Source organism: Muscardinus avellanarius (assembly GCF_963383645.1).
Source record: "Muscardinus avellanarius genome assembly, chromosome: 5".
NCBI lineage: Eukaryota > Metazoa > Chordata > Mammalia > Rodentia > Gliridae > Muscardinus > Muscardinus avellanarius.
In genome coordinates this window covers 116,471,470-116,497,133 of record NC_137790.1, presented here as the reverse complement: position 1 = coordinate 116,497,133, position 25,664 = coordinate 116,471,470, and the positions used below count along the sequence as shown (strand labels likewise).

General features: G+C 45.4%; 1 protein-coding gene across 3 annotated transcripts in view; it reads right to left on the bottom strand.

The window, feature by feature from the left end:
* The window catches only part of MED12L (mediator complex subunit 12L), a gene marked incomplete at both ends in the record, with an annotated part of 383,094 nt that overhangs the window by 276,324 nt on the left and 81,106 nt on the right, over positions 1 to 25,664 (bottom strand). For all 3 annotated transcript variants that reach the window (XM_080695435.1, XM_080695436.1, XM_080695437.1), the window contains 6 exons: positions 6,462 to 6,598; positions 6,925 to 7,024; positions 8,609 to 8,758; positions 11,512 to 11,781; positions 13,270 to 13,380; positions 17,969 to 18,138. In XM_080695435.1, the coding sequence (XP_080551561.1) occupies positions 6,462 to 6,598; positions 6,925 to 7,024; positions 8,609 to 8,758; positions 11,512 to 11,781; positions 13,270 to 13,380; positions 17,969 to 18,138 (938 nt within the window). The remainder of the gene's footprint in view (positions 1 to 6,461; positions 6,599 to 6,924; positions 7,025 to 8,608; positions 8,759 to 11,511; positions 11,782 to 13,269; positions 13,381 to 17,968; positions 18,139 to 25,664) is intronic.

Here is a 25,664-nt window from a genome sequence, read left to right as displayed (position 1 = left end):
TGCAAAGACAACGGGAAAGTGACCGGCACTGGAGGAAACACAGTGGACGCAGGGCCAGCGACGTGGGGTCCTGGGAACTACACGCACAGGTCTCTGGGAGTGCCGCGGCCAGGCCCCAGTGAGTCCACCGTCCCAGGGAAAACTGAGAGCCGCCTCGCTGTGCACACGGGGCGTCCTGTCACCCGTACACTGCAGCCCACCAGGACGTCACACCACCTGCCTGGCTGCGGTAGCACGGGAGACTCTGAGCCCGGACCCAGGTGTGACCATTTTTATATTCTGCACTATATGGTGTGGAAAAGCAAGAAACAGAACTAGAACAAGAAAGCATTGTCTGTTTATACAAGAAAGCATTGTCTGTTTATACCCCAAACCCCATTTTATTTTTTATTTTCAAACACAGTCCCACTAAGTTGCCGAGGCTGGTCTCGAACCTGCAATCTTCCTGTCTCAGCCTCCCAAGTACTGAAATGCCAGCTATGCACCCCCCAGGCCTGTCAATACAAAGGTTTTTGAGACCTTTTACTTTTTCACCTTCTTTACCACAGTTCCCAGGACCTAACACAGAAGCAGGAGCAGAGAACATGGGGAAAGAGGGAAGACAGTAAAGGAATAACATGTCCCGTGTGGAATTAGTGCAGGCCTGTGACAGGCCTGGCGCCCACACAAGGGCAGCGCCAGCTCCTGCCACTGCCTGGGGGACTCACCGGCCAACCACAGTCAGACCCAAGTCTTAAAAGGTTTTAATCCCATACATTTCAGTTTCCAACTGGCTTTCACCCAGCACTGAAACCAGTAAGACACAAAAATCAGACTCTTGGCTTCTCCCATCTAGACACAGGCTCTCCCCACCCCCTAGAAGGATGGCCAGATTTCTCCTCAGCAGTTCCCAAGAAAAGGGAATAGAAGAGGGTGAAGTTTAAGTTTCCCAAACATATGTGGGGAAGCAGGCTGTGTTACCCCGAGCCACGATGCCCCTTCCGGCGAGAGCAAACCTCAACCTCGTTGCACCTAGAGATTGCTAACTCTTTCTATTATCATGTTGTCCAAATCCTGAGACATATTATGCAACCCCCCCAAAAAGGAAGTACATTTCAAAGAAGTGAGACAGGTGGCCTAAGTCTAACCATACCACTTAATATATCTGTCTCCTTTTTACCCAAAAACAGCTCCATCAGTGATCCTTCTGAAATAATGCAAATGAAGATGGCTATTTTGTTACTGTTAACAACAATTTTTGAAATGTATTTGTATAGCTGGGCGTGGTGGTGCACACTTGTAATCTCCACGCTTGGGAGGCTGAGACAGGAGGATGGCACAGGTTCGAAGCCAGCCTCAGCTACTTAGCAAGGCTCTCAGCAACTTAGTGAGACCCTGTTTCCAAATAAAGTATAAAATAGGTCTGGGAGTATAGCCCGGAGATAGAAAAGCCCCTGGGTTCAACCCTAGTACATCCAAAAAAAAAAGAGAGAGAGAGAGAGAGAGAGAGAGAGAGAGAGAGAGAGAGAGAGAGAAAGAGAAAAAGAAATGTATTTGTAAGTGCTTTCTAATCCTCACTGAGCTCATATTCTGTAGAGATTAAGAGAGGGCATATACTACACCTACTTGACAACTAAGTCACTAAGCAACATGGCCTTGTGTAACTTGTCCAAGGTCACACAGCTGACCACAAAGTCACACAGCTGGCCGGGCTCAGCATCGGGTTGCAGCTCATACAAGAGTCCCAGAAGCACAGAGTGACTCAGTGGCCAAGAAAACCCTGGTAAAAAATGTAAAAACAGATAAAACGTCAGATGACTTTGACACACAAATAAATATCCAAAACACATTCTAAAAATCAACTTAAACCCAGGCAGTGTGGCGCACACATGTACTACTCCTGTTGCTCAGGAGGCGGAGGCAAAAGGAGGGCAAATTTGAGTCCAGCATGGGGGATTTAGAAAACCTTGCCTCAAAAAATAAATAAATCGTGTGTGTGTGTGTGTGTGTGTGTGTGTGTGTGTGTGTACGCGCACGCACGCGCGCTGGTGATTAGACCCAGGGTTATCCTATCTCTGAAATATGTCCCCAGCTCTGCTGTATTTATTATTTGGAAACAGGATCTGGCTAACTTGCTGAGGCTGTCTTGGAACCTGTGATTCTTCTGTCTCGGTCTTCCAGGTATTGGGATTACAGGCATGCACCACCCCTGCTCCCGCTTCAAAATAACATTTTTAAAGGGCTGGGGGTGTCGCTCAATAGTAGTGGAGCACTGCCTGGCATGCATAAGGCTCTGGGTTTGATGCCCAAGGCCACAAAAAAAAGAGTTATTTCAGTGTTAAATATTGCAAAAGGATCTGTCTTCTCAGGCATTCTTTCTGCTAGATTAAGAATAGGTAATCAGTCTGAATTACAGGTTAAAAATATGGTTACTGTCTTACTCATAAAACAGCATATAAGTCACAAAACAAACACTCGTTGGCTAATATCAAATCTTTCCACAGCTGAATCAACCTTCAACATAATTACTGCTATCTGGGGCAATCCTTGAGGTGTGTGAGCAGAACACTAGAGTGTTGCCTGGTGCATGGCGCCCCCTAGTGGCAGTGCCTCTTGCATCCTGAGGGAGAAACCATATTCAGAGATTCAGAGAGCGCCCTAATCCTAAATTCTCTCATGTCCTCTCAAAGATTTTTTTTTTTTTAATAAAAACTCAACGCCAGGCGTGGTGGCGCACGCTTGTAATCCCCGCGCTTGGGAGGCGGAGACAGGAGGATCGCGCAGGTTCAAAGCCAGCCGCGCTGGCTTAAGAGACCCTGTTTCCAATAATTAAAAAAAATAGGTCTGGGAGTGTGGCCCAGAGGTATAAGGGCTTCCAGGAACCCCAGTACCACCAAAAATAAAATAAAATCTCAGCTGGGCATAGTGGAAAATGCTTGGAAAGCAGAGACAGGAGGATAGCAGATCACAGCCAGCTTCAGTTACTTAGTGAGGCCCTTTGCAACTCAGTGAGACCCTGTTTCAAAATAAAGAATAAAAAATAGGGCTGGGAGCGTGGTGGCGCACATTTGTAATCCCAGCATTTGGGAGGCTGAGATCAGAGGATTGCAGTTCACGGACAGCCTCAGCTACTTAGTGAGGCCCTCTGCAACTCAGTGAGACCCTGTTTCAAAATAAAGAATAAAAAATTAGGCAGGGGGTGTAGCTCGGAGGTCAAAATGCCCCTGGGTTCCATCCCCAGACCCGCCCCCCCAAAAAAAAATAGGGCTGGGGGTATAGCAAGGAGGTAGAATAACCCTGGGTTCCATTCCCAGTGTTTCCCCCAAAAAAATCTCAACCGGGCACAGTGGCGTATGCTTATAATTCCAGTATTTGGGAGGCTGAGATAGGATCACAGATTCATAGCCAGCCTTAGCTACTTTGTGAGGCCCTCTGCAACTCAGTGAGACCTTGTTTCAAAATAAAAAATAAAAATAGGGATAGGGGTGTAGCTCAGAGGCAGAATGCCCCTGGGTTCAATTCCCAATATGGCCAATAAATAAATAAATAAATAAATAAATAAATAAATAAATAAAATAATCTACTAGATGAGCATGGTGGCACAGACCTGTAATCCCAGCAACTGGGAGGCTGAGACAGGAGGAATCAAAGGTTGGAGGAAAGCCTCAGCAACTTCTCAAGACTCTCAGCAATGTAGTGAAACTCTGTTTCAAATAGGGTATAGACTGGAGGTAGAAACCCTTGAGTTCAGCCCCTAGTAACACACACATATGGGGGGGAGGGGAGAGGGAGAGGGAGAGGGGGGAGGGGGAGAGTGAGAGAGAGAGAGAGAGAGAACGAGCACTGTAAAAGGAAGCTCCTATTTCTTCCTGTGCCCCACCAGCTCATCTCAGCGCCCCCTCTGGAGAGAACCCTGCAAACCGTGTGACTGTATCCAATACCATCAGGACAGGATTTGCACACTGACAAGATAGCCTCTCATTCACTTTCTTACAAACATGCTGGTGGGCACTCTGAGTTTCCAGGCAGAGGTGGAAGGTTCATTCACTAGGAAGTCCCAGTCAGGCCAACCACAGGGTGGTTTTGATGGATCTGGTGGAAAACTACAGCCTTTATTCAACAAATGGCACAAGCAACTCACCAAGCCAGACGGCAACCTGGAGTTCTGCCAGATAATTTGCACCCATGTATTGAACATCTCAGTGCTCTTAAAACTCAGTTTGAGCCGGGCGTGGTGGCGCACGCTTGTAATCCCAGTGCTTGGGAGGCTGAGACAGGAGGATCGCAGAGGTTCGAAGCCAGCCTCAGCTACTCAGTGAGGCTCTCAACAACTTAGTGAGACCTTGTTTCCAAATAAAGTATAAAATAGTTATTAGAGTGTAGCCCGGAGGTAGAAAAGCCCCTGGGTTCTACCCCAGTACCACCAAAAAAAGAAGAAAAACTCAGTTTGATCCAAGAAAGTCTTTATTAGCCGGGTGTGGTAGCCCACACCTGTGATCTCAGTTCTTGGGAGGCTGGGACAAGAGGATCGCAGGTTCAAGGGCAGTATCAGGGTCTCAGCAAGTAGTGAGACACTGTTTCAAAGTAAAAATAAGAAACAGGGCTGAGTGTGTAGCTTAGAGCTGGAATGCCCCTGAGTTCCATTTTTTTTAAATAGGCTTTATTATAGAGAGATGGACTCTGAGGCCTCCACACCCCATAAGAGCGCAGCAGCATGCAGCCTGTCTCTGTTAGCAGAGGGCTCTCCTATGCAGACTCAGCACATCTCCAGAGCTACCGAAGCATCTCTACAGACTCCCAGGAGTCAGAAGCTGCCCTCCACCTGCACCCGAAGAACTCTGATCCTACGTGACACCCATGGTCTCGAACTGCACCTTAGAGAAGCAGGGTGACGATTCATGAATTTTCCCAAAAGGGAATGATCTGGGGCCTTTATCAGGCTCACATGAAGGTAGCGCAGAGAGAACTACCTGTTTACTGTTGTCGTTTCACGCTTCTCTTAACATACGCATTCCCAAAGGCTAGGTTAAAAATCAAAGAAACTTGGCTGGGGATGGATGGATCTAACATTGTTAAGAGCACTTGCCTAGTATGCATGAGACCCTGGGTTCAATCTCCTGTACCACGCACGCGCGCGCGCACGCGCGCGCGCACACACACACACACACACACAATTAAAAATCAAAGTTACTTATAATCCATTAAGTGAGATGTTCTTTGAAAATATCTTAAGACTTTCCTCTGTGTTCCTGGTACCTAGCAAAAGCTAGATAACATCACGGGCATTTTCATCAGGAAAATAAGACTATTTTTATTTCTCCCAAGTAATATATAGCAAAAGGTAAAAATAATGATAATTGAAAATTCTATGTCTGTAGAGCATTTCATTAATGAAACAATTCGTTGCTAGGCAAATACAAGAACTGCCTGTGCTTGTTCAAGTTAGGCCTCAACGTGGCTGGGCTATGATACCTTGGTCAAATGACATGTGGCTGCAGACTTATTTTTTCAGATGTGATTAACGTTTAAATCAGTAGGCTCTGCGTTAAGTAGACCACCCTCACAGTGTGGGCGGACCTCGGCCATTCAGTTGAGAGCCTTAACAGAAAGAAAGGCTAAATAAAGTCTGCCGAGGAAGAAAGTATTCTGTCTACAGGCTGGAGCGGCAACGTCCTCTCCCCAGGCCTGGCACATCTGCCATCAATTGTGTGAGCCAATTATCAAAAATAAATAGCACCCCATTCTCTAGGTAAAATACACACACACACACACACACACACACACACACACACACACACACACACACATAGAGATTTCTCTATATATATTGGTTCTGTTTCTATGGAGAATCTTACCTAACACATTGTCTCAAAATTTTTCAGACCATGACCATGAATATTCAATCCAGCTCTGCCTTGTGCCGGGTTGTGTATTAAAATGCACCCCCTCCCAGGTTAAATCCAGATCACTGTGCAAAGTCCAATCACTCCTTAGTTTTGCCGCTAAAATTAAAATGAAGGGAAAATGGTAAAGGGCCAAGAAAAAACTTTCCCATCAACATACTGAAGTAGACCAGCCCAGGGGGCCTTTCATTTTAATAATGGTTGGTTGGTCTTTTTTTTTTTTTTTTTTTTTTTTGGTAGTACTGGGGATGGAACCCTTCTACCTCCGGGCTACATTCCCAGGCCTATTTTATATATTTTTGGAAACAGGGTCTCTTTAGCCAGAGAGGCTGGCTTCGAACCTGCGCGATCCTCCTGTCTCCGCCTCCCAAGCAGAGGGATTACAAGCGTGCGCCACCACGCCCGGCGTGGTCAGTCATTTTAGTCCAACAAGAGAAGGATTTCGAGTACACATGCCGTTGCACGATTTACACCTCACAGGATAGGCTTTGCCAAAGTCTAGTGAATAAGAAAAAAAGAAAATGTGCTAAGAAACTAAGAGGCGAGAGAGAGAGAGAGAAAAAATATATATATAAGTACCTCTTGGCTGTCTTTGTTTTGGTTTGCCCAGAAAATCTTATGATAAAGCGTCTCCATGGAATTGCTGGAATCCGTTCGGTCAAAACAGTGTCGATCCAAGACTTCCAAGGTGTGCAAAACGCGGCTAATGGTCACCCCTAGATGCAGAGATTAAGGAAGCTGGTAAGGAAGCCCACGGAAGCTTTAACAGCATAGGACAGGATCGTCGCTATGCAAAGCAAAGGGAACTTGTTAAAAATTATCATTTTCGGCTTATACTCTAAAAGAATTGCCAACAAAACCAGTCCTGGCATTCTAGACAGCCAGGCTCTAACAGGCGTAAACTGAAGAACGTCCTCAAAATTCCCCAGAGGGCTCTGTCGCAAAGCTTCGCGGGTTCCTATGGAACGCTTCACAAGGATCAGAAACAAGGCAGAAGAAAGTCCAGCCCTCGGAGCGCCCGCTCGTTTGCTGCGTTTTGTACCTGCTGTCGACTCTTGGCACTTGTCAAAAGACCACCGAACTTCCACGGCACGGCCTCTTTGTTTTATCTGCTGTTCTACCTCATAAATCCTCGCTCGAACCTGAAAGATAATCGCTTCTAATTAACTTGTGCTTGGAAAGCCACAGCGACGACTGTCTAAATCATGTCAAGTTTTCCTGCATGAGCAGAATATCCCACAGTGAGCTACAGGGCGTTTTTCAAATTTACAAGTCTTGATTCAATGCCAGTTTTTCAATAATAAATGCTCATGAAAATAAAAGCTTGCAAAAAAAAAATTTTTTTTAACAAGTAAAATTTCTTTGGGACACCCCTAAGAAAGAGTGAAAAATGTATACTGTTACTGGTACACTGTAATTGTACATCAGAGTGAGATCAGAGTGATACGTTCACAGCCGGGCGTGGTGGCGCACGCTTGTCATCCCAGCATTCGGGAGGCTGAGACCGGAGGATCGCGGTTCGCGGACAGCCTCAGCTACTTAGTGAAACCCTCCGCAACTTAGCGAGACCCTGTTTCAAAACAAAGAATAAAAAATTAAGACTGGGAGTGTAGCTCAGAGGTAGAATGCACCTGGGTTCCATCCTCAGTACCGGGAAAAAAAAAAAAGAGACATTCATACGTGCACATGGCACATGGTGTGTTTTCCTCCACACCCACTCTCTCCTCTTCATACATGTGTGTAAAATTCATTATTTTCATATATGGGCCTAACAATATTTGAACTATTCCTTAAGAAAGTATGAAAATGCTTAAATACCCTCTTTGAGCTATTTGTCTATGCAAAAAAAAAAAAATACCTAGCAATGTTTTAGTCATTTAGAAACTACTTGGAAAAAGACAAGGATCTCATTCTTCTCGTGTATGTGTGTGTGAAACTAAGAATGAAACTCAGGGCATTCTCCTCTGAGCTACATCTTCACCCCCCGACCCCCTTTTTTTGGTACTGAGGTAGAACTCAGAGGCAATCTACACCACCAGCCCTTTCTTTTTTTTTTTTTTTTTTTTTTATTCTTTACTTTGAAACAAGGTCTCACTGAGTTGCAAAGGGCCTCACTAAGTAGCTGAGACTGTCCTCGAACCACGATCCTCCTGTCTCAGCCTCCCAAATGCTGAATTACAAGCGTGCGCCACCACATGTGGCTTTGAATGTATCACTTTGATTTCACTATGATTTCACCACGTCCGGTTGTCCAGCCCCATTTTCTATTCTTTATTTCGAAACAGGGTCTAAGTTGGGGGGGGGGCCCTCACCAAGTAGCCAAAGCTAGCCTCAAACCTGCAATCCTCCTGTTTCAGCCTCCCAAGTACTGGGATTACAAGCGTGCGTTACCAAGCCCAGCTGACGAGGCTCTCATTCTAAATATCAGTCACTATCAATGGTTCAAGTTGCATAAATCCTTGGAAGCAATAATGCAGCACCGAAAAGACCACATAGCAATGACTCAGCAAGCAATGTCTGGCAAGAGGGGTAAGAAGGGAGCAACGTCATGAGTGTCCCTGATTCAAAAGGGGAAAAAGAAATCCTCAGGTCACCCGGAGCAATAGGGACAGAGCTGGGAATGACACCCAAGTACCCCGATGCCAAAACCCAGGTGCGGCCCACTCACTCTGCCCCCGCGTGTTGGGAGAAGAAACTGTCCTTTCAACAGTGAAAGCGGAGGCTACCTGCTGGTTGAAGGCTGTGTTCCCGCCGGGCATGGGCAGACTGGAGGGCGCCACCTGCAGCAGGTCCAGGGGCGAGCCTGGGTGTGCGTTCTTGTTTTCGTTTGTGGAGTAATTCCACACCAAGGCACTTGGGCAACAGAGAGTGACAGTCTAGAAACAAAGGGGTCAGGGGATCCGGATATTAGAGGAAGGAGAAAAATGCACTGACGGCTTCACAGTGCAAACAACACCTTATCCATCGGTATGTTACGGTCGCCTCCCAGTGAACTCAAAACACAAATATCGTCCCATTCTCATTTCCCAAATGGACAGACACTAAGAATTACTCATTCGAAAGGGAAGAAGTATGGCTATTGAGATATTAAGGAATATTATGATTTATTACCTCACAGTCCAGCACAGACACCTAGGAGATCGCAGAATTTAGTAACTGTCACTTCAAATGATTTTTTTTTCATGATTCTTACTCTCATCCTCTTAGTTTCTGAACCAACAGTCTCTCTCTGACCTGGCCAGGCCCCCTGGCGACCTTCTAGACTCCTCCCTCAGCCAATCCCTTAGGCACTCATGTCCCTGGGTGCTCAGGGGCCCTCCCACTACAAATTCTCCAGGCTTTCTTAGGATTTTTCCCAGCCACGGGGCCTTGATGCTTCAGAACTACACCCCTGGCCAGATGTCTGTCCTAATGTTCAGAAATGGATGCGCAGTGATCTCTTGAACATGCCCACTGCAAGATCCCACCAGGATAAAATAGTCGCCTCTTGGTGTCTATGAGGGGCCACTTCCAGGAACCCCGCACATACAAAAATCTGAGGATGCTCAAATCTCTTACAGAAAATAGTGCAGTATCTGCATAAAACTCATGCAATCCTGCCGTTACTTTGAATCATCTCTAGATTACTCGTCAAACTAAATACAGTGAAAATACCAGGTAAATACTTGTCATACTTTATTGTTCAGGGAATAAGGACATGAAAAAGTTGACTTCTTTGGTGTAAGTCAAATATAAGTCAAGTTTTCTCTTGTCGTCGTTGTCGTCGTCGTCGTCCTCCTCCTCCTCCTCCTCCTCCTCCTTCTCCTCCTCCTCCCCCTCCTCTCCTGAAGACTGAACCCACGAGGGCATCCTACCTCCAAGCTACACCCCCAGCCCCATTTTTTATTCTTTATTTTGAAACAGAGTCTCACTAAGTCACAGTGGATCTTACTAAATACCCAAGGCTGTCCTTAAACCTGTGATCCTCCTGTCTCGGCCTCCCAAGTACTGGGATTACAAGGGTGCACCACCACACCCAGCTTCTTGAGTATTTTTTTACCCACATGGGCTGAACCCATAGATGTGGAGCCCAGGAGCACAGAGGGCCCACCGAAGTCTAAAAAAGCCCCAAATCGAACTCTACATGCTTCCAAACTGGTTCCCTTGCCTTTTCTCCCTCTTTCTTAGCCTCCCCACCTCCACAAACCTTCCTGCCTCAGAGCAAACAAGTCTAACTGAAGTACATACATCTGACGGTGCCGGTCCCCTGTGTGAAACTCTCCATGGTATAAGGCCCGGCTGGGGTCTCCTGCCCTCTAACTCCACGGTCCTTATACTTTCAGTTCCGTGCACACCGACCTGCATGTAGGACAACAGGTCTGTCCTCTGGGCCTCTTCTTCTGTTCCCTCTGCCAGAACATCCTTCCCATAGCTCTTTTAACTTGTAGGGTTTTTTGTTTTTTTTTTTTTTTTTTTTTATCAAACTCATAAGACGTAAAACTTCCCTCAGAAAGCTTCCTGAAATGCAGGCTGGGCTGGAAGAGCCCTGCTCCACAGCCCTGGCCCCATGCATCTCTGTGGCAGCCTGTCCTGTTGCCTGGAAACTGTACACTTAGGATTCTGTCTTCCCTATAGTACGTAGACCCCACTGTGGGCGAGCTGTGTCCTCAGGGCTTCACAGGCCCCATAGTAAAGGGTAGGACACATTCAGAGCCCGGGAATGAGAAGCGGACAGGACACGACTCACTTGTGAGACCCTGCACGCAGCCAGATGGTCATTGACCACATGAGCAACCAAGACTGGCAGAGGAGCCGGGCATGGTGGTGCACACTCCTAATCCCAGTACTTGGGAGGCCGAGACAAGAGGATCGCAGGTTCAAGACCAGCCTCAGCTACTTAGTGAGGCTCTACACAACTTAGCAAGACCCTGTTTCAAAATAAAGAATGAGAAAACAATGGGCCAGGGGTGTAGCTCAGAGATAGAATGCGCCGGGTTCCATCCCTAGTACCAAAAAAAGAGAAAGAAAAATGACTGGCAGAGGACTGCACCTGATCAAAGATTTAGGCTTAAAAAAAAAAGAGCAGAAAGTTAGACATGGTAGCACACAGCTATAATCCCAGGTGTGTGACTTAAGAGGCTGAGACAAGACAAGAAGTTTGCAGGTTCAAGGCCAGTCTCCGCAACTTAAAACTGTTTCAAAATTTTTTAAAGGGCTGGTGTGAAGCTCAGAGGTTGAATGACCCTAGGTTCAATTTCCAGTACCAAAGGAAAAAAAAAAAAAAAAGGAGTCAACGAAGGCCAGATGTAAACTGGGAAATAAGCCAAGAATGGTGCCTGGAGAAATGATCTTTCTAGATCTAGAACACCCACAATACAGTGCCGTGTTCTGAGGGCTCCCTGAGGGACTTTAACGGAACTGCCTAATGGCCTAATAGAGGACAATCACAGTTACCTTCTTCTGCGCGGATGCAACCAATCTTCTCTCTGCTTGACTCAACACAGAGTAATAAAACACATGAAATTTCAACGTAAATTGCTCGAATGAGTGCAAAAAACTAGATTTGAGACCTGAAGGTGAAAGCGCTATCCCCAACCAGTCATCCCCTGCCCCGAGCTGCCATGTAAGATGGCCGGAGTTGCTGACTCACCTGCAACATGCAGCTGAGTCCGTAGACCAGGGGACCGTGCTGCGCGCAGGAGAGGAAGTCCGAGAAGGCCAGCTGCACGGGGCTCACGCCGGGGCCAGGGGGGCCGGGGCTGGGCGCCCCGAGGCCCGAGTTGTTGGGTCCTAACATCATGTGCGGCGAGTGGGCAGCCAGGAGGCTGGGGCTGTCGCTGAGTAGCAAGGACAGGCGCCGGGCACAGAAGTAGGCCAGGCGACGAGACAGATAGGCCGACTGCACAAACTCATCCGAATACTGAGAAGGAGAAGAATCTGAGTCACACGCCTGGGCTTTCCAGAGACTACTTCAAGACAGACTTTTTGTCATTAGAAATGAGCAGAACAAGCAGACACCTTCAGGAGCAACGCGCAGACCAGTGCTGCCAAGCACAATCACAATGGGAAACAGGACACAGAGAAAGAAAATAGCTCTGAGCCGGGCATGGAGGCGCACAGTTGTAATCCCAGTACTTGGGAGGCCGAGACAGGAGGATCGCAGGTTTGTAGCCAGCCTCAGCTACTAAGTGAGGCCCTTTGCAACTCAGTGAGATCCTGTTTAAAAAATTTAAAAAAAAGAATAAAAGAAGCTAGGTATGGTGGTGCATGCTTATAATTCTAGCATTCGGGAGGCTGTTCATGGACAGTCTCAGCTATTTAGTGAGGCCCTCCACGACTTAGTGAGACCCTGTTTCAAAATAAAGAATGAAAAATAGGGCAGGGGGTGTAGGTTGGAGGTCGAATGCCCCTGGATTCCATCTCCAGACCCACAAAAAAAAAAAATCAATAAAAATAAATAAATAAATAAAGAAAGAAAGAAAGAAAGAAAGAAAGAAAGAAAGAAAGAAGAAAGAAAAAAATAGGGCTGGGGATGGAGCTCAAAGGTAGAATAGCCCTGGGTTCCATCCCTAGAACCATCAAAAAAAAGAGAAAACAACATGTTGTATTTGGCCCAATATAGCCAAAATGACTTCAACATTAGTCAACATTAAAAGTACTAATGGTATACATTTTTTTCCCATCTTAAGTCTGAAATCTGGTGGACGTTTCACACCAGAGCACATCTCAGTTATCAGCAGCCACACGTCAAGCGCTCAGAAAGCAGACCAGCTGGTAGCTGCGATGGGCGCCCAGGGTTGCTTACTGTCCCTGGGAGGGTGCACAGATCTGGCCCTCACTGTGGCAGCACCTGGGGAGGGGCCAGGGGAAAAGAGAGAATTGTTGCTCACTAGCTGTACTTCTGTGTGGTTTGAATTATCCATGCATTCCTGCTTTTCTGAGGGAAATAAAGCTTTTAATAAACTTCATCCTGATAACTTCAATTTTAACAGATCTTAGATGGATCATCAAAATAATAAGTGTTCTCCCCACAGGGGCTCAGAGAATTATCAAAGAATGTAGAAGATCCTCTATATGCTTAGAAAGACTTGATTTGATTTGTTTTTTACAGCAATCTGTCTAAACAACAGGGAGACAATATTCAAAGAGCTGTTTGCTTAGCTCAGACACAGGAGAAACCAATGTGAGTGAGATTATATGTTGATTAAAAACTATAAACACAGCCAACAGAAGTAATTGCTAAAAGCTATTAGAAGCCTCTTACCACTTTATGAGTTACAGCAGCAAAGACACTTTTTCATTCCACTTCAAAAGGACATTTTTTTCCTACCCCTAGGTACCTCACCATGCTTACCAGACTCATTTCTTGCCCATAAAACCAAATGGCTGCAGGTCCCATGCACCGTACCTGCAGCATGAGGGGTAACAGGAGCTTCAGGAGGTCATCATCCATCGGTCTGATCTTCTCTAAAACGTCCAGGATCCATGTCAAATATTCATGCTTCTCCAGCATCCCTTCCTTAAACGAACAAAGAAAATTACATTGATGATGTCAAAGAAAAACCAGCTAAGTCTTAAAAAGTACATGCTAAGCCGGGCGTGGTGGCGCACGCTTGTAATCCCTGCACTTGGGAGGCCGAGACAGGAGGATCGCACAGGTTCGAAGCCAGCCTCAGCTACTGAGTGAGGCTCTCAGCAACTTAGTGAGACCCTGTTTCCAAATAAAATATAAAAAAAAAGGTCTGGGAGTATAGCCCGGAGGTAGAAAGCCTCTGGGTTCCACCCTGAGTACCACAAAAAAAAAAAAAGTACATCCTGATATTCTTAAGTGTAATTTTACTATCGTTTCGCTGTTAAAAAGTCCAACATGGTCTCATCGATCCTAGAACAAACAGAATAAAGTAAGAGTATTTTTGCGTATATTGTCTGAGTTTGGGGGGTTTCAGTGTTGTTTTTTGTTTGTTTTGTTTTGGGGGATTTTTTTTTTTCCTGTAACCAGGTTCATTCTAAATTGAAAAACTCATTTTCAATGAAAAAGAGAATTCAAGTTTCACACTCCGCGTGCACTTGGAACCCTTGGTGAGATTTGGGGGGAAGATGAACTTGTGCTCACGGGAAGATGCTGGCTAATGCTGACATTGTAAAGATGAAAAGCACCGCTCGTCCTGTCACCTCAACAAAGGCGTGGATACCCCGCCACACCCAGCCCCCTGAGCAGCCTCCTTTCCTGTCCTAAAATGACCCACAAATACCACCACCTACTGTAAAAACACAGCCGGGCGTGGTGGCACACGCTTGTAATCCCAGGATTTGGGAGGCTGAGACAGGAGTTTTGCAGTTCTTGGACAGCCTCAGCTCCTTAGTGAGGCCCTGTTTCAAAATAAAGAAGAATAAAAAATAGGGCTGGTGCATAGCTCAGAGGTATAATGCCCCTGAGTTCCATCCCCAGTACCAAAAAAAAGAAAGAAAGAAAGAAAGAAAGAAAGAAAGAAAGAAAGATAGGTAGAAAGAAAGAAAGAAAGAAAGGGAGGAGATTTGTGGTAAAGTAGTAAAATAATGTGCAAGCAGTACAACACAATTACACTAAACAGTAGTAACAACTTCATAAATTACCAAAATGCCATAATGGTATAGTTTCTATTGAGAACAACTTCATAAATTACCAAAATGCCATAATGGTATAGTTTCTATTGAGAACACAGCCTTTTTTTTGGGGGGAAGGTGGGTGCTGTGGATGGAACCTGGGACTTTACATGTGTTACCAATTCCTCTACCACTGGGCTACATCACCACCAAGACTACTTATCTTTGACATAAACACTATAAACATCCTCTGCCCATTGCCTTCAAATACACAGATACAAACATATGTATACCTTCTTTTATGATACTGTATGCATATATATATATATATATTGATGTTATATTATAGTTTTATATTATGATTCACAGCATTAAAGTATCTTTAAAATTGAAACGATGCCGTGCTTGGTGGTCCACACTTATAATCCCAGTACTTGCGAGGCTAAGACAAGAAAGATCGCAGGTTCGATCGCCTTGAAAATAAAAATTAAAAAAATAATAAAAATATAGGGCTGGGGATGTAACCCAGAGGTAGAATGCCCCTGAGTTCAACCCCCAATACCACAAAAGAAAAAAAAAATAATAGAAACAAAAAGCTATGTTTTCTGGGAAATCCACTTATGGCCTTTCCAATAACATGAAATTTTACTCTGATCCTAATAACTTTTGTGTTTACCCATGATCCAATGGTTAAAAGGATCTGAGTGAAAATACTATGCCAAAAAATTATAGTCGCTATGTTTAAAAGACTACAGCGACACCACATTTGATCAGACATTAAAGCATTTACTTGTTAATTTTGCTTTAAAGATTATATGTAAAAAAAAAAATGGTTAAAAGGTTAGATACAAAAAAGCACAATTTAAAATTTTAAGTCCAAAGAAGTGAATTTAATAAAGAAAACATAAATACTTGTCTATTTAAATATAAAAATATGTTTTAAATAAATAGATAAGTTATAATTTGCATTAAGATACAAGATGGTCAATGCATGGTTCAAAAAAATACTTTTAAAGAATCTTCGTAGAAGTCATGTGTGGGTCTACACACCTGAAATTCCAGTATTTGGGAGGCTGAGACAGGAGGATTGGAGGTTCAAGGCCAGCCTCAGCAATGTAGTAAGGCCCTTAACAACTTAGCAAGATCCTATTTCAAAGTTAAAAGGGTTAGAGGTGTAGCTCAGAGGCAGAATAATCCTGGGTTCAATCCCCATTAAGAAAGAAAAGAAAACAAAAGGAGAGGGAGAGAGAGCGAAAGAAAAAATTATATAAACATAACAGTCCCTCTAGATGTCTTGGCTTACACGTTGTTTCTGCACATTTTCTTTTCTCTCTTTTTTTCTTCCTTGCAGTACTGGAGATGGAACCCAGGGGCATTCTACCTCTGAGACACACCCCCAGCCATATTTATTTACTCTTCATTTGGAAATAAGGTCTCACTAAGTTGCAGAGGGCCTCACTAAGTAGCTGAGGCTGGCCGCGAACCTGCGCTCCTCCCGTCTCAGCCTCCCAAGTACTGGGATGACAAGTGCGCCACCACGCCTGGCTCTGCACGTGTTTTTCTGCACGTCAGTGTGCTAGGGTCTTATCGACATTTCAGAATATGGCAAACTAAACTATAATGATCTTTTAAATTTTGACATCACTGTGAAATTATGGTCATAACAGTGGGATCTAATTGTTTGCTATAAAAGAAATATTATTTTCAATGATCCTACTATATAAGGCAATATTTCCAAAAATATTAAGCATGCTGAAAGATACATTTTCCATAATACAGATTAAATTCTCAACCTTGTAAAACTCATAAAAGCTCAGGGCAGGCACTGATAGATTCCTATTCTAAATGGAAGTAGGATTTGTAAGAGTTGCTTTTATTGATTTAAAAAAAAACTAACAAAGCTACTTCACAAAGGGACTGTGCTTTTCATACTCTGAGATCCTGGAAAAATGACTTACCACCTGAGTGCTATGGTAAGTTCTGAAGGGAAAACAAGAAACCGCACACCTTCTTCCTTTGTGATTAACAAAAGCCTATGCTAATAATCAACTTCAGCTGAGTCTCCCCTCTGCCTTGCTAGGAAGGAGACTGAGGCACACCACACCACCATCGCCCTCTTCTGGTCAATATGATCACAGCCTGGGCAGAGCTCAGTCCTTCATCCACGGCCCTTGCTCCTCCCTCAAGGCTGCCCGTGTGCATGCCTGTTTGTTTGTTTACTGGGGATGGAGCTCAGGGGCATTTTACCTCTGAGATAAATCCCATCCCTATTTTACTACTTTATTTTACAACAGGGTCTCACTGAGTTGCGGAGGGCCTACGTTGTAGAGGCTGGCTGAGAAACTGCAATCCTCTTATCTCGGCCTCCCAAGTATTGGGATGGGATTACAGGTGTATGTCACTGCTGACCAGGTATCAAGGCTGCCTATTCATGTATGTATGTATGTATGTATGTGTGTGTGTATGTATGTATGTGTGTGTGTATGTAGGTATGTATGTATTACAGTACTGGAGATTGAACCCAGGGGCATTCTACCACGGAGCTACATCCCCAGCCCAATTCTGTTATTCTTTGGTTTGAAACAGGGTCTCACTAAGTTGCTGAAAGCCTCGCTAAATAGCTGAGGCTGGCCGCGAACCTGTGATCCTCCTGTCTCAGCCCCCAAAGTCTTGGCATTCCAAGTGTGTGCCACCACGCCCCGCTACCAAGGCTGGCTGCCTTTTAAAATGCAGCTGAACCAAATGAAGATGGCCTTTCTCCGCTTGGCATGGTGGCACATGCCTGTAATCCCAGTGTTCGGGAGGCTGAGGCAGGAAGAGTACAGTTTTGAGGCCAGCCCGAGCAACTCAGCAAGACCCTGTTTCAAACTTCAAAAAATAGAATAAGGCTGGTAGGGGTGTAGCTTGGAGACAGAGTTGACCTGGGTTCAACTGCCAGTACCAAAGAGAAAAAAAGAAGAAGAAAACAAAAAGATGACCTTTCCTTGGGATAATTCAGCTCTAAAGAAAATCTGTTATGAGACAGGAGGCATTAGCATAAAGGTGTTTTTGAGTAAGTATATCCAGTTTTGCCAAATAAAAGGTTTAGAAGGATCATATTTAGTAGCAAATGACGAAGCCATTAATCGCACCTGAGGTGACATCAGTGTATTATGTCTGATAGGCTGCCCTCCAAGGGCAAAGGTGTTCCTTTGAATACAATGTCAGAAACCTCGGATGCTTTTCTCTGAACGTACAGGTTCAAATAAAAATGCAATTCAACCCCCAGAAAACATTAAGGACAGTCATCAGGCAGCGTGTTTTGATCATAAGGAGCAGGCACCGAGGGGCAGTGTGCACCGCGCAGCCTCAGCACGGACAGGCTGCACCAACCTCGGCTTGTGCGCGGACACCGAGCCTCAACACAGCAGGCCCCTCGTGGCACAGTTCTTGGGTGTCCCCGTCTTCGGCAACGCGTGACTGCACGCAGAATCTGCTCTCCTGCAGAGCATGCCTCGCAGCCTCACGGGTCTTGGAAAGATTACCTGGAACATGTGAAATGCCAGCTTCTCGTTGTATCCCCACTGCTTCATGGCTTGCTCCACCTCCAGCGGCACTGGAACGGGGCCGTCGCTGGCGCTGGAGGCCACGTGGTAAAAGTCGGAGATCTTGGCCAGCTGCTCCCGAAGGTATTTGGTAGATATCTGCGTCCACTCTGCATTTCAAAATTAAAAAAAAAAAAAATTGTTCTGGTTTGGTGGGGGTTTTGGTTTGTTCTTTGCCAATCTTCAGAGGGCCGACACTACCACAGGCAGAGCTGTGTGTGTCTCCACCGGCTCCGGCCCCAAGATGTGCCCAGGACGGGGGCACGGCCGCCCCCTGCACACCCGTGGGACCGTCAGGCACTCCACGGCCCTGGGTTACTGGATTATAGACACAGTGGTTCGAGAACTATACTTTTATTCCTCCGTTCTAAATGAGGGATGTGTGCATGTTTGCCTCTACCATCTTGTACCCCATTAAGATGTATACCTACAATGCCCCAATTTAAAAAAATATTGAGCCGGACGTGGTGGTGCCCGCTTGTAATCCCAGAATTTCAGAGGCTGAGACAGGAGGGTCACAGGAGGTTTGCAGCCAGCCTCAGCTACTTAGTGAGGCCCTCTGCAACTTAGTGAGACCCTGTTTCGAACTAAAGAATAAAAAAAGGCAGGATATTGTAGCTCAGAGGTTGAATGCCCCTGGGTTCCATCCTCAGACCCACAAAAAATTAATAAATAATAATAAATTTAAAATATTTTTAAAAAAGAAATCTAAAATTAATTACGTTAAACTGGCTTTGAGTCAGGCACGGTGGTGCATACATGTAATCCCAGTACCTGGGAGGCAAAGAGGAGGATCGCAGGTTCAAGGCTAGCTTGTAATAACTTAGCAAGGCGCTGTTTCAAAATAAAATGGTGGAGGGGGTGGCTCAGAGAGAGACTACCCCTAGCTTCAATCCCTAGCACCAGAAAAAAAAAAAAATTGGTTTTGGTTTCCGGTTTTATTTTGCCATGGAACTAAAAAATTGAACCCAGGGGCATTCTACCTTTGAGCTACACTTTCAAGCCCTATTTTTTATTTTCATTTCTTTGAAATAAGTTCTAAGTTGCTGAGACTGGCCTCAAAACCCACAATCCTCCCGCCTCAACTTCCCGAGTCCTGCAGTTACAGGTATGCTCCACCCACCAAGCTCATCAAACTAGTATTTGAATGTGAGAGGTGTTGGGAAGAGCACCCCACGTTGAGGCCCTTGAGCTCTGCTCGCTAGGTAAAGTGGTCCACCCTGCAGCCACCCGCAGACCCCGGCTGGCTCTCAGGGGTGCAAGCTCTGTCCTGTTCCCGTGACCCTTAACCCAGGAGACAAAATGCCTGCATGTGAATTTGACCCATCTGTGACCGTCTGTGTTGTACAACAATTAGTATGACAAAAACGAGACAGAAAATAGAACGATAGAGGGCACTTCTCCAAGAAATCACAATTCTTCAGCCAATGAATGTGAAATCCCCCAAAAGCAGCGCCCTTAGAATCCGTTTTGCTCAAGCGCCAAGTGAAGGTCCCAGCACACCTAACTAGGATTTGTTCTGGTTTGGTGGGGGTTTTGGTTTGTTCTTTGCCAATCTTCAGAGGGCCGACACTACCACAGGCTGGGCTATGCGTGTCTCCTCCGGCTCCGGCTCCGGCCTCGGGATGTGCCCAGGACGGGGGCACGGCTGCCCCCTGCACACCTGTGGGACCGTCAGGCACTCCACGGCCCTCAAGCACACCGCACCCCAGAGCTCAGCCAGGGTCGAACCAGACACGGGAGGAGCAAGAAAAGGCAGGAGACTGGAAGGGAAGGGGGGAAAGCAGAAAAAAAAATTGCTAAAAGTATTCAAGATGTCTGCCATGGGGGCACAGATTAAATCAGTGTGTTGCCTCTGGCAACAGAGAGGGATGTGATACCAACTTTAGCCCGTTCTGTGGATAAAAATGTAATAATTGAAGACTCGAAAGCCAAATCTCCCCCAGGATTAACCTAACGGCATTTCAGAAGAAACCATCTCAGGGAACAGCACTGCACACGGCCGTCATCTGGCCAGAGGTTCTCCTGGCAGGAGCAGAGCCTCAACGTCTACTAATAACCGACTGTTAACACCGCCTGACAACAGTATCCAGAGACAACTCTGTTAAGTGTTCGTCCAAATCACTTGTTCTAATTGTGTCTTACTTAAAATTAAAATTCAAATGCATAGGGAAACTGCAAAACTCCAGCAATAAGCCAATGTGAAAAGATGATCAGACACTCGGTTGACATTCTGTTCCCAGACTAATACTTTTCCAGAAAGTACCGGTGATGACAGATATTACCATTCAGACTGGTCCACTGGCCCTCGAAACAGAACATCTACCTGTGTCATTGTCTTCCTGTGTCCCTACCATGGACAGTCTCATGACACTCACTTGTGCAATGTAACCAAATGCCAAGCATCAGGAGGCAAGTTTAGCTGAGCTATAATAAGAAAAGCAAAAATAACGAAGGACCCAAGTCCTAGACTTCTCATGCCAAGCCTTGCTATTAACTCGCTCTCAGTACGGTACTATTCTCAATATCCCCCACAGAATACGTTAGCTTAGAAAGCTAAAAATAACGCACACATTCACACACCCCTACTTTGTCTGGTGCATACCTTCTTTTTCAGATTGTTTTATAAAATACGGAAAAGAATAGCTGGGCGCGGTGGCACAGGCTTCTGAAACCAGCACCTGGGAGGCTGAGACAGGAAGGAGGATCACAAGTTCGAGGCTGGCCTCAGTAACTTAGTGAGACCCAGAGTAACTCGACAAGATTCTGTTTCAGAATAAAAAGGGGCGTCATTGTGCACACCTGTGATTCCAGTATTTGGGAGACTGAGACAGGAGGATAGCAGATTCTCAGCTACTTAGTGAGGCCCTCCACAACCTAGTGAGACCTTGTTTCAAAAGAAAAGAATAAAATAGAGCTGGGGGTATAGCTCAAAAGTAGAATGGCTGTGAGTAACACACACACACACACACACACACACACACACACACACAGCTGGGGGTATAGTTTGGAGAGATAGAATGTTTCTGGGTGCAATCTCTAGTACCAAAAATAAGTAAACAATAAAATATAGAAGGAATACATTTTTATTATAGAAAACTCATTATGCATATTTGGAAACAAAAGCAAAACCATCTGTAATCCCGCTGCTCATAATCATTACATATCTGAATATACAGAGTTGTCCCTCAAGATCCACTGAGAACTGGTTCTAGGACACCCGCCCCATCCCACGCAAACAGAAGTCATGGATGCTCGAGTCCCGTATGTAAAATGCTGTGGTATTTGCATATACACACAAATGCAAAAAAAAAATCCTTCTGCATATTTTAAATCACTTCTAAATTACTCGGGATACCAAGAACACTGTAAATGTTATGTAAACAGTTGTTATACTGTATTGTTTGGGGAATATTGACAAGGAAAAAAAATCCTTACATGTTCAGTAAAGACAAAAATTTCTTCCTGGATATTTCCCATAGGCGGTTGATTTAATCTGCAAATGTAAAATGTGTGGATGCAGAGGAACAACTATTTCCCCATCTTTTTCTTTGTGTGGACTTGACTGCTTTAATAAACATTTGCATATCTCTTTTAAAAAAAAATACTGCTGAATAACTATTCCATAACCTGAACTCCTTCTGAGAATCCATAACTGTAGCCTCTCTGCACTGTGATTTAACTATAATTAACTGGAATTAAATTATCATATCAATCAGATCAATTTAGGAGCCTGGGACATAAGTAAAATTTAAAAAAAAAATTAGAATGCACATAAAAATTATCATTAAAAATTGAGAACAAGCTGGGCATGGTGGCACACGCTTGTAATCTCAGTACTTGGGAGGCTGAGACAGGAGGATCACACAGGTTCGAAGCCAGCCTCAGCTACTTAGTGAGGCTCTTTCCAAATAAAATAAAAAATAAGTCTGGGAGTATAGCCCAGAGTAGAAGGCCCCTAGGTTCCATCCCTGGTACCACCAAAAAAAAAAAAAAAAATCGAGAACAAAACATCAAGGCTGGTAGTCCCCACTGAGGAGTCTGATGCTGGTGGTCCTCCCACTGAGCACCTGCTGCCTCATCCTGGCAGTGTCTGATGTAACTGGTCTGCAGCAGAGACTCGGTTCCAGGTGATAAAAGGAAAATGGGACTGGATAAAGTTTGTAGGGAATATGAGAGAGAGAGAGAGAGAGAGAGAGAGAGAGAGAGAGAGAGAGAGAGAGAGAGAGAGAGAGAGCGCGAGAGAGAGAGCGCGAATGAGAATCACATAGGGGTAGAGGGGTTGGGGGTTCGAGAAGCAGAAAATATGTAAAAAGTGGCCAAGGAAGGTGCTGCAAGAGTTGTGGGAGGGTTCTGAGTTCAAACGAGGCAGAGGCTACAGGCACATCCATAGTTCACTACCGTCAAGTAGAATTTAAACTCCAGGAGGCTGGATTATTAGCAAGTGTATAAACGTGAATGTCACCGAGAAGGCTGTGGTCGGGCTCAGAACTGAGAAGAATCACAGGGCTGCTTCCTACTTTTCTTCCCCCACACCTGAGAATCCTGGAGCCCCAGTCCTCTCAAAAGGCAAAGCCAGGCACAGTGGCCTAAGTCTGTAATCCCAGTACCTGGGAGGCTGAGACAGGAGAATCACAGTTTCAAGACCAGCCTCGGCAACTTAATGAGATTCTCGGCAATCTAGTGAGACCCTGTTTCAAAACAAAAAAAATAAAAAAATAAAATAGGGCTAGGGGTGTAATTTGGAGATAGAATGTACCTGTGTTCCACCCCTAGTACAAAGGAAGGAAGGAAGGAAAGAAGGAAGGGAAGAGAAAAGGAAAAGAAAAAAAGAAAAGAAAAGGTAGCCCTGAAAAAGGCTTTAGAGGTAGCATTCTGCAGATACAGGTACTATGGGCTTGCTCAGGGACACCCAATAATCTAAATAGTAGTACTACTTAGCAGTAGTACTAAAAAGGTATGAGATGCCCCATCTAGCACATGAAGACACACAAGTCAATAAACACGCAGCGGTGAGGGCAGAGATGGCCCATGTGGAAGGTGGCGCCCTGGAGCCCACATGGCCTGCAGTGGCCTTTGGGTGTGCGCGGGGCTCAGCCAGGGAGGACCACCCACCCTGGAAGCAATCCCGGAGCAGGCCACGGGCAGCGAGACTCTCGGAGTTGACCCGGCAGCATGGCATCAGAGAAGCCACACAGGTCGCCAATCAGCAGCCCTGGGCTTCAAAGCAAGACGACACTGGGGTCCAGAGCCCAGCTCTCCCACTCACGAGGAGTGTGGCCTGGAGCGTGGCATTTGACTATTGCTATTACTCAATCTTCTCTTCTGTAAAGCAGGGATTAATGATATCTATACCTCAGATTTGGCGTAAGGATGTGTCCCCAAGCACAGTGCGTGCTGAGCAGACGCTGATCAGTATACCTGGCAGTGATGACCGCCGCTGTCAGGATGAAATGTCTTTATAGAATGGAAGCGAGAGAGAAACCTTAGTCACCCACAGGCAAAACCTGCCTCTCCCAGTTGCCACCCAGGCCCATACAAGGCCAGGCCACGTTCTGGATTAAGTGTCCTCGGACCCATCCACTTTGGTTTGGTGGCTCAAAAGCTTTTGATGGATCCTTAATGAACTAAGGCCAAACTTCACAGCTAGGAATTAAAATCCGCTCAAACACTGGCCAGTACTCACTAGACTCTGATAGCTCGAGCTGTTTTGGTGCCGTGGACGTGGTCTCTGTGCACCTGTCTTTGCAGTGGACATTAATCTGCACCCAGTTCAGATGCCCCGTCTAATATGCAGCTTTCTCTGGTCTCTGGATTCCACCCCGCAGAAACCTCACCCTCTCCTCTGGGCAATGTTAGAATTTCCCACTTTGAGTCATCCCTATAAAACTATGCCTGACACATACAGTCAACGGCAAAGTGTTAACCGGAGGTCCTCCCAAAATAAATTCCAAGTCAAATTCCTTCCCAATTCTACCGTCTTTCAATTTACAATACAAACTGTTTTCCTTTATAGAACTTAAACTGGTTGCTGTATACTTACAAGGGTTCACACACCACCACCGCCACGGGAAAGGCGCCCTTGCCTAATACTCTGTTTACACTCTAGCTAACTAGAAGCACCTGCTAACCAGTGGGCTATAAAAGGTGCAAACGCTGTGCTTTTCATCCTCTTGTTGAAAAGAAGCTTTCTTGCACATGTAGGTGTGCAGGCTCGTTTTCCCGGCTACAATCTTTCCTTTTATCAAAGGCAGTAGGAACTCACTAATGAAATGAATGTAAGGGAAGTTAAAAAAAGAGGGGAAAGAAAAACAAACCTGACTAACCTGGGCCAGAGGCAAGCGTCACATGTTCACTACCAGATCCAGCGCCGCGAGTCAGAGGTGATGATGCCCTAAGTGGAGACACGCGCCTCCGGAAAGTCTTCCCTGCGCTCCATGGCTACAGTAAAAAGTTCTCAACACCTCAGGACGTGGAGGATTTAACTAACCTAACGCTGGTGCAGAGTGAATGGAGTGGGGAGGAGTCAACTGCAGCAGCCAGACATGGCAGCACATGCTTGTAATCCTAGTACTTAGGAGGCTAAGACAGGAGGATCGCAAGTTCAAAGCCAGCCTCGGCAACTCAGTGAGGCTCTCAGCAACCTAGGGAGATCCTGTTTCCAAATGGGAAAGAAAACTGGGCTGGAGGTACAGCTTGAAGGTAGAATGACTGAGTTCAATATCCAAAACCAAAAATTAATTAATTAATTAATTAATTTTAGCACATGTAAGCTACACTCTATTTCTGAACACTCAAGAATGACTGAAAGCCGGGCATGGTGGCGCACGCTTGTAACCCCCGCGCCTGGGAGGCGGAGACAGGAGGATCGCATTCGGAGCCAGCCTCGCTGGCTTAAGAGACTCTGTTTCCAAATAAAAAAATATAAAATAGGTCTGGGAGTGTAGCCCAGACGTTGAAGGGCTTCCAGGAACCCCAGTACCACCAAAAAAAAGAATGACTGAAAGGTTCCACACCCTTTACGTTTCCCATTGTTAAAATGCTTTCCTGGTTAAAGAATACCATCAGCAAGTGAAGAGGCGACCAACAAACTGGGAGAGATACTGGAAAATCACGTATTTGAGAAGAGAAAAATACATAATGGACTATTATGACTCAATAATAAGACCAAAAAAAAAGCCGGGTGTGGTGGTGCACGCTTGTAATCCCAGCACTCGGGAGGCTGAGACAGGAGGATTGCGCGAGTTCGAAGCCAGCGTCAGCTACTTAGTGAGGCCCTCAGCAACTCAGTGAGATCCTGTTTCAAAATAAATAAATAGGGCTGGGGGTATCGCTCAGAGGTAGAATGTCCCTGGGTCTGATCTCCAATACCGCAAAAAAAAAAAAGACCAAAAAAAAAACACCCTAGATTTAAAATGCGTAGAGGATCAGAATAGGCACTTCTTCAAAGAAGATAAGTAAATAACCAATAAGCACTCAGATACTAAACATCATCAGTCATCGGGGAGACGCAAGCCAAATTCATGAGATACCACTAGAACAGCCATAATGAGAAGCATACAGCAGTAAGCACCGTGAAGGTGTGGAGAAGCTGGAATGCGCGCCCACCACTGAAGATGTGAGATGCTGAAACATT